At 39.6% G+C, this 8,959-nt stretch overlaps 1 protein-coding gene across 1 annotated transcript; it reads right to left on the bottom strand.

Moving 5' to 3' along the window:
* Nucleotides 1-273: 273 nt before the first annotated feature.
* Nucleotides 274-8,796, bottom strand: LOC117843704 (sodium/proton antiporter 2). The gene is made up of 10 exons (XM_034724378.2): nucleotides 8,493-8,796; nucleotides 6,941-7,114; nucleotides 6,640-6,768; nucleotides 6,153-6,329; nucleotides 4,254-4,360; nucleotides 3,240-3,360; nucleotides 2,260-2,321; nucleotides 1,865-2,164; nucleotides 1,205-1,499; nucleotides 274-542 (listed from the first exon to the last, which is right to left on the bottom strand). Exons 1-10 carry the CDS (start codon nucleotides 8,718-8,720, stop codon nucleotides 423-425), a joined length of 1,713 nt encoding a protein of 570 aa, XP_034580269.1. The 5' UTR covers nucleotides 8,721-8,796; the 3' UTR covers nucleotides 274-422.
* Between the last annotated feature and the right edge of the window lie 163 nt (nucleotides 8,797-8,959).

Genomic DNA, 8,959 nt, shown 5'->3' with positions numbered 1-8,959 from the left:
GAGCGCCTGACCTGCCAGTTCTTGGTCAATTGCATGTTTGATGAATGATTTTGGATAGAATATGTCTCTTTAGAATTCTTATTTAGTATGAAATATATTACAAACATAAAACATTCATGCGTATGAGGTTACTTTTAAGTATTTCTACTCCATGTGTGAGAAAGATGACGATATCTAACGTTTGTTGATTGCTATGCGTGTTGATTCCCGAGCTTCGCAAAGATGCAGAGCAAACGTCCATGTTTTGAAATACCTTTTTGTGGTTGTTCCAAATAATGAAGGATTACATGCGGTCTCTCCGCATCTATCATTTAAATCAATGAAGTGTATTTTTAAGCTTTGATATTCACAATTAGTTACAATATCTTTTTAGACACGTGCGTGCCGCTCACGCCTTTTACTAGGAGTACAAGACCAACCTTCTATGAGCCAGGAATAAATGGGATCTCAGCTAGTGATGTGGGAAGGGAGAAATTGAGATTTTGACCAACTAGATACGAAATTATACCCGCTGCATAACCTGCAAGGGCAAACCCGCTCACCTGCAAACACAAAATGGAACATGAAAAGATGAATAATTGTTTACTAGAATATGGAGCGAACCTACGGGCAAAATAACTCAACTAAGAATGTTTCATCTCTAGCAACTAAGAATGTTTCATCTCTAGCAATAAGCACAAAACTATCATGGAAGTTAGATGTAACCTTTAGTCAGCAACAGGAGGCAATAGTATATTCATATATATACTACAACTGATGCATTGATCAAGTAGACTGATGCTACAACTGTAGAAGACCAGAGCTTAAATTTGAATAAAGCTTTGTTTCTATTAAGAAATTGACCTTATGTTGCCATGATGCCATACATTTCCAACATCATTTATATTTCATGTACCAAAGTATAAACAAAGTATAACTATGTGTGATACAGTAAAAAGTAATAAGGGAAAAGAATCAGTTCAACCATACTATACTTTAATATGTTTATACAAAGAAGTGGACTGCAGTATAACAGTTTATCAGGGAAACATAGGTATAATAGCAGCATACAGACTGGATTCAACATTTTATCAGGGAAACATAGGAAAATGCACTTTGATTCAGATGGCTAATAGCGCATGAAGAAAAAAATTCTGCAGTATATGGTATTGTCATTATGCTGTTACCTAGCTCCTCTTCATATTTGAATAAAACAGAAGATTACCTTGCGAATATACCAAAAGAAATCCACTTTTTCCATTCCCATAAAAGCAACTCCTGCTGCAGAGCCAATGATAAGCATTGAACCGCCAGTACCAGCACAGAATGCAATAAGCTGCCAGAAGTCCGAATCTTGAGGATACGCAGTCAGGTCATACATTCCCATCGTTGCAGCAACAAGTGGAACATTGTCTATAAGTGCTGATGCCACACCAATTGCACTAGCAATAAGATCAGCATTTGGAATATTGGCATCAAGATAATTTGCTAATTGCCTCAAAATCCCAGCAGATTCCAAGCTAGTGCCAAAAGAGAGAAAAACTATTAGAAAATGAAGAACATCTGATTGGTAATGGACTAGAGTGCAAATAACAAGACAGGTGCTTTTTAGTTACACTAACATCATAAGCTCGTAGCAGTTCATAAGTGTAAAGGTACATTACATTTAGTTAATTACCTTACCACGGCACCAGAGCATATAGTCCTGTAGTTTTTCTCTTTTTTTGAGACTATAGTTTGAATATTAACAATTCTGTTTACCAAATGTGTAGAATTTTCAGTGGTGTACGCATTTCTGAATTTTTTTTTTTTTGGGTGTGTGTGTGTGTGTGGGGGGGGGGGGGGGGGGGGGGGGGGGGGGGGGGGGGTGTTGTTGAAGGATTACCTGCCAACCGATAAAAGGATACCTAAGAAGAACAAAATTCCTTGTGAATCAATCCGTGACAGTGCCTGTGGAACTTTTAGTCGCTGCCTTTCAGAGTCTCCATAATGTATTGCATCAGTCAGGATCCAGAGAATCCCAAGACCAAGCAGCATACCCATGAAAGGTGGCAGACCGGTGAGAGATTTAAAGACTGGGACAAACACTAAAGCTCCAACTCCGACAGCCAATACAAGTTGTCCCCGAGGAGCCATCTGTTCTGATGACAGGCTGGAGGATTTCTGAGATGATCCATTCGCTTCACTATTTGCAATGCATACAAAGTGTTAAATCAGGCACGGTTAAAACTGTTCCATTTCATATATCATAAGTTGTCAGTAGTTAACATGGTTAACAACCTGGTTAGGGACATCAGAGCCAGTGGAACTGCCAATGAAACAACTGAGGGAATAAACAAGCCCTGCAAGATCATAAGCCAAGCAGATTATTTCACGATCAAACGAAGCAGTGTTTTGCTCAAGTGGTATGCAGAAAATAAATGGAACCACCACAATAATGGGTGAGGCTCTATCCTATTAAACAAGTAAATAATGGAAATGTGAATCAATATATAGCAACCAGTTTCCCTACAAAGATCAGATACCAAAAATTATTTCAAAGAAAAATGACCTTTTGTATAAGCAACCACATCATCAGTAAACTAACATGATGCTAACTCTTCAAACTTGAGTCATCAGATCCACCAGGCGATGTCATTTTCATAAATCATAACAGTATGTGCAGTGAATATGTAATGCAAGCATGGGTATCATGGAACTCAGTAAACTATATTGATCTAAACCAGTCACCTAATATTTACACCATGGAAGAGGAATACATGTATCTCTATGAGGAATTTCAAACAGGTTAGAGTGGCATACTACTGTGTTGGGTAAAACGATGTAGACACTTGGCAAAATACAATGAATCTGGAAATAGAGAATTTTTCTGGAGAGAGAAATAGAGAGATAAAATAAAGCAAGTTACTAATATTTTATCCTTTAGTAGCATCTTCTGCAGACAAGTCTATATGTTCTCCACTTCAAATAAAGCAAGTTACTAATATTTTATACACACAGCTGTCCTGTGTGTTCAAGAAAAGTATTTACGACTCCCACACATAAAAAGACAGGTATCATTTGATCTATGAAATTTTGGATTGATCGCAGTGATTAAAATCTTGACAAATACTGTTCATTAACAACTAAAGAAAGAACAATATAGCATGAAAGGTCAATAAAACCTTAAAGTATACAAGAGAGTAGAGTGCACCAAAATGTAAGGAAATTTATTTGTGTAGGCATATTGCAGTACACAAGAACAGTTGCAAAAAGCTCACCTGCATTATTTTCAATGTTGTAAGCTGACCATGAATCCACAACATAGTGGTTGTCACATCACCAATTGGTGTCCATGCACCGCCAGCATTCGCTGCTATTACAACAACAGCACCTAACAATCTGTCCCAATAAGCCAATGTTTTACTAACTCAAGAAGGTCAATAGCATTCCTACAAACTATTTATGGATGAAGTTAGGGAATAAAAATTTCTTTAGATCAAACATTAATGGTGCGTCCACCTTTTTTTCTCAAAGACGTGGGAGGTCTGCATATCTTTGTATTAAGAGAAAAAAAATATTACAGCCAGACCCATTACAATAGCAACCATATAACCTCAGTAATCAAGTCTTCAGCAGGTTGCACTGAGTTGTGTCCACCTCTATTGCCATGATCTAACATTAAATGAAAAAAACTAGAACCAACAACCCACTTCGTGCAAGTACGCAAACTACAATGGATTGGGCTAAAACCAACACAACAAAAAATGAGCGAAAAATCCTTATTTATCGCCGAATATAGGTGCCAAATAAGAATTGTTCACTCCTTTTTTCTTTGCAGACCTGAGCCCTAACAATCTCAGCTGACATCTCTAACTAGACACATATGCCAAGAAAAATATTGGGTTGCTGCTACACACTACAAAATATTGGAAAAATGGCATAGAAGAGTTCCAACAATTTTAGTTCCATTTCAGGCATTAGGTCAACCTGCCCAAGGGGACCACAATCCCGGGGAACAGGAAGGGGCTGCACTGACCCATGTCTTAGTAAGGGTCAGAGGAGGCAGGGGCACAGGGATGTCCCTGGACAGCTTGACCTTGTTAACCCCATCGTCATCACTCAAACCTGCTGGGCGCGACACCTTATATGTTACCAGATACAGAGCAAGCATAAAACGAACATATGTATAGTGGTGCAAGGATATGATCATGATGAGCAAAAATAATGACAAAATAGTCAGAATATTACTAGATCATGTGCAGATATAACAGGTGAGTTGACAAAAATCATACTTTCTGTATTCTGATGGAGGTACCAGTTTCCGAAGCAACGACACCATCACAATAGTGGATGTCAAGTTGTCAAGGATCGCACTCACGAAGAAAGTTACTATACCAATCTGAAAAGGTAAAGAATTTATCATTAAAAAGTATAGCAGGATATTAAACAGTTTCACAATAAAAAAAACAAATTAATAGTTCAAGGTAGTTGGTGGGGGTGTCACGTGCATACTTTAGGTGGCCATGACCATGAATACAAGTTGTGTGACCATTGTGTTGTTGTCCAGCAGCTGCACCATAAGGGATAGGGAGACAGGAATCTAGTCTAATCTAATCTCCCAAACCCAGCCTGGGCCTGGTGTACCCACCCAAGGGAGGTGCTGTGTTGAGATGTCTTCCGCCAGATGGGTCCTAATGAGCAGGACATGACAGGGGCAACTAATTCTTAATTTCCTATTTTATGTAAGTATATGTGCCTGCATAATCCATGCTTAATTGTCTGGTCCAAATTAAACTGCACAAATAATGACTAGAGTATGTCGTAAGGGCAAAATTGTGGAAAAAGGGTATTGGGATGGACATAGTGCAAAGTATTTGGGGAAGCAAGATTTGATCACCAAAAATTGTAAAATTCAAATCCATCTGCCCTGTACTGCACCAAATATTGCACAATGCGCATTGCTCATCTTGAATTTGGTCAGTCTACATAGCTCGAATAAACTCATTAGTCATTACAGCCACAATTTTCTCTTTTGTACTTATGGAACAGTGCAAATGGGAACGCAGGAAGCTATAGGCACCAAACTAGCATTCTTCATTAAAATAGACTAAGCTAGATATGTCGGGGAAGAAAAATTAAAAGTCTAACAACAACAGCAGCAACAAAGCCTTGGTCCCAAGCAAGTAGGGTTAGGCTAGAGAGAAACCCAAGAACATTCACAAACATTGAGATAATTAAGAATTTAAGACTCTGGTTCTTTTGCCCTTTCTATCTCTGATGTAATCATTGTAGTAGGTACTTCCGTTTTGTAAATGGAAATGGGGTAAAGGCTCGATCCGAAAAATAAAAGAGAAAGCAATAGTAATGTAAGTTTTAAAAAAATCTCAACCACGGGGAGAAGACATCCCCCTATGTATACAAAGCAGTCATAGAGCGAAACACAGTATAGTAGAAAAGGAATGGGTGGAACTTCTTGTCAGCATAAGAATTCCTATGGATTCAATTCAAGGTTAGAAGTCCAAAGATCTTTTAAGTGAAGTGTGTTCATGTTAGGTCAGGTCTTGCATGTGTCTGTACTGGAAAGCATGTATCTGGACTGAACAACTAAACAGAAGGTGATCAACACTAGGTCTGTTACGGACAAGTTCTTTGGTGCTAAGTTCCAGCGCAGGATGAAGAAGCGATCAGCTGAAAGTGGCTGAAGTTTGGAATAGATATTTGGGTTAGTTTGTTAGTCGGTTTGTTAAGTTCTTGGGAAACACTTAAGATATCATTAGGAGGTTCGTTAGGCCCGGGTTCTTTATAAGAAGCACGGCAGATTCTTTTGCAATCAAGCAGGAAGTAGTTGGATACTCTCAGAGCCTCCAGCGTGCGGCGAGATCCCATCTACCTCTTGCAGTTCATTCATCAATAAAGTAGCCATATCAAGGTCACTATATAGAAGCTAGTCAAAACTAAACATCCCTAGATACAAAACTGGTGATCTTTCTGGGACTCCATTAAAAGAATTTCTATCTGGACTGATAGTTAGTTAAATGAAGATTCTTAATCTCAAAGAAACGCTATCGTATTTCTGTGCAGCAATCCTGTTAGTACACCACGGGCAAAACAGTTTCTTTAGTTGACTCTTTGGTAATCATACAAAGCGCATGCACAGCTCAATGAGTAAAGTGTATGTTAAAAAATCTCACCACCCACACAAGAGTTTTAGGGCTTCGAGTAGATATATTATCAGTCACCAACTTGAAACCTTGATGAGCATCAACAATCTCTACAATGGTCATTGCACCAAGCAAGAAAAACACTATTTCACTGACTTCAGTAGTTGTATGATTCAACTCTTCAACAGCTATGTCAATCGAGGGAGCCTACATCCAGCAGAAAAATAGGTAAGAATAGAGGCCAATTGGAGAATATCATAAAAAAATGCTTAAATGGATAATTTCAGCAGAAAACAAAATTGTAATCTCTCCCTCTGTTAAAATGTTGACACTTTAAATAGACACTCACTAGCAAAGTTTAATAGACACGCCCTATATGCTCAACCAATGATAATCAAGATAATACAAATGAGCTTTAAAACAAATGATTGATAACTTGAATTTTAGGATAGCTGCTGACGTCTAGAAGTTGTTGTTTATGAAGAAGTCTCGAAGATTGTTTTACAGAGTAGCTTACCCCAATGCTTCTGATAACCCATAGGCAGGCAGCCATCAATAATGCAACTCCACTTTTGTTAAATGCAAGTGACTCTTCAAAAATAATACCTGCATAGCCAATAGCAAAAACCAACACCATTGCAGCGTCCTGCAAAAGGAAATATTTCAACAATGTTTGCAAAATAATCATTACTACTGTATGCATAACAAAAAAAAAAGGAAATGATTGAACTCTGTCCACAATAATCATTATATTACCACACATAGTTGGACTGATAAAAGAGGGAAATGACTGAACAAGATGCAAGGACTTAACTGACCTGATTAGCAGCAACCCAGGAATGATTTATTGCAGCTGCCCCAGCCAATGCTGTTGCAAAGATAGTAAAAGCTTTCAGAAGATCATTTTTTGGTTTGTAGTTTTCTCCTAAGTACTGTGAGCTAACTTCATCAACTGAGCATAACGGGTCACAATTCCCTGTTGTGTCCAGTAGCTGAAATTTTAGTGAAACAAAAATGCATTAGTGACTGCATAGGACTTACTAGCAACCACCAACCGCAGCATAATACACATGCAAGCAACACGAATACTGTGCCAAGAACTCGTACACAAGGATGCAGAGATCTCTATCAACAAGTAGCTTACTGATGAATGGGAATAAATTGGTAAGCAGAAGTTATATACCCGTGCAAGGAAAACTCTGTGTCACTAAAATTAGGTTAACAAATTACTTGTATAAGCAGTTATGCACCGTCCACCATATGGTAGTTGCATTCTTTGATGAAAATAAATTGCAAGTTTGACAGATAAAATTTTATGACCTAAACAGCTGTATTGTTCCTCTCAGGGATCCTGTTCTTCAAGTTTTATCCAAGTATTATATACGGGTGGAAAATGCAGATGAAATTATAATATGCTGCATGTCCATAAGCTGAGCTTTCTCTCACTAGAACAAAAATTCCCTGACTCACTAGTTGCAGAAAACTAATCATATATTTCATACTAGAAGCTAGCATAGCATACTTTTGAAGACTGGAAACAAAAGCAAGTCCTATGCTTTACATAGAACTTAATATCCCTTCATTATTTTTTACATGTAGGACCACCATCAAGCGTTGTGTTCTATGCTATTTATCTGCAGCCAAGTTTGACTGGATTGATTCATGGCCAGTACCTGGTTGTCTATTTTATGGAAACTCATTCATGCGAGTTTTCACTGAGAAGCTAGAGAACAGTTGCAGCTTGCATGTTGCTGTTGATGTAAGGCACATTATCAAAATTTCATTTCATAATGTTTATTTCGCTGTCATCAAACTACTCTCTCCATCCCATGAAAACTGCAATTCTCGCATTTGAAAAAAATCCCTCAAAGAGTGCAATCTTAGAATTGGATCACAGGTGGAGCCTACTTCACATGCATAATCAAGTGGCGAAAACATATTTGCCAGCCTTAAATACCTTGCATGCGGTGATTTACGCCAGCAAAAAAGGAAAGGCAGCTGCCTGAATAGATTAACTCCGCTAATTAATAACGGTACCAAGGTCACTGTCTGAAAAACACTACAATTGCACTCTTCATCGGATAGAGGGAGTACATTTCTAGATCAGACTGAAATCTAAGGAATGAGCATCAGCTATAACCACTACTAGTAAATGCCACTCGATTCGAAACAGTAGAATCAAAGAGGATAGCCGCCTACTGCCCTACGGTCATCTGACTTAAAGCACCTCCGCGACCGCAGGGGTTCAGTCAAGATTTGTTTACCGAAATGCAGCCGCAAGCATAACAATCCAGCGGGGTCGCTCGGTAATAAACTACTAGAACGCAGAGGAGACCCAAACCCAAGAGGAGAAAGAAGAAGTGCCCGCACCTCGTAGTCTTCGGGCTCCTCGGGCGGCGCCGGCGGCAGCGGAGGCGATGATGACGAGGACGAAGCGCAGCAGAAGCGGAGGCCGCGGCGCCATCGCTCGGCGTGCGGGAGTGGATCCACGGCAACTGCTGGCGGGCAGCGTCGGCGCCGGAGGAGAGCGGCGGAGGAGGGGAGGGAAGGGAAGGCTGCCGCCCGGGCGCCGGCGAGTAAGCCGCAGGAGAGCGCCATTGCTTTGCTTAGCTACTGCTGCTGCTGGAATTTGGGGACCGCCTTGCCTTCTCACTCGAATGGATGAGGAGCGAGTAGCGTGTAGCGGTCCAGGGCATTCCGTTACTGGAGGCCTTTACAATAACTTGTGGCAGCAATCTCTTTCCTAGAAAAGAAACCTTTTTTGAATAAACCTAGAAAGAAACAATGATAATGATAACCTTTGAAAGGCGGAGCTGTGAGCACGTTGGGGACATTTG

This window comes from Setaria viridis, chromosome 2, assembly GCF_005286985.2.
Source record: "Setaria viridis chromosome 2, Setaria_viridis_v4.0, whole genome shotgun sequence".
In the NCBI taxonomy this organism is placed as follows: Eukaryota; Viridiplantae; Streptophyta; class Magnoliopsida; order Poales; family Poaceae; genus Setaria; species Setaria viridis.
This window is presented reverse-complemented; position numbering and strand designations above follow the sequence as displayed.

Excerpts from the sequence above, each read along its gene's own strand:
- LOC117843704 (XM_034724378.2), bottom strand. The coding sequence starts at position 8,720 with ATGGCGCTCTCCTGCGGCTTACTCGCCGGCGCCCGGGCGGCAGCCTTC. Across the intron at positions 3,361-4,253 it reads CCTCCATCAGAATACAGAAA|ATTGTTAGGTGCTGTTGTTG; the intron begins GTATGATTTTTG and ends TTATTGGGACAG. Across the intron at positions 2,165-2,259 it reads GCTCTGATGTCCCTAACCAG|TGAAGCGAATGGATCATCTC; the intron begins GTTGTTAACCAT and ends CATTGCAAATAG.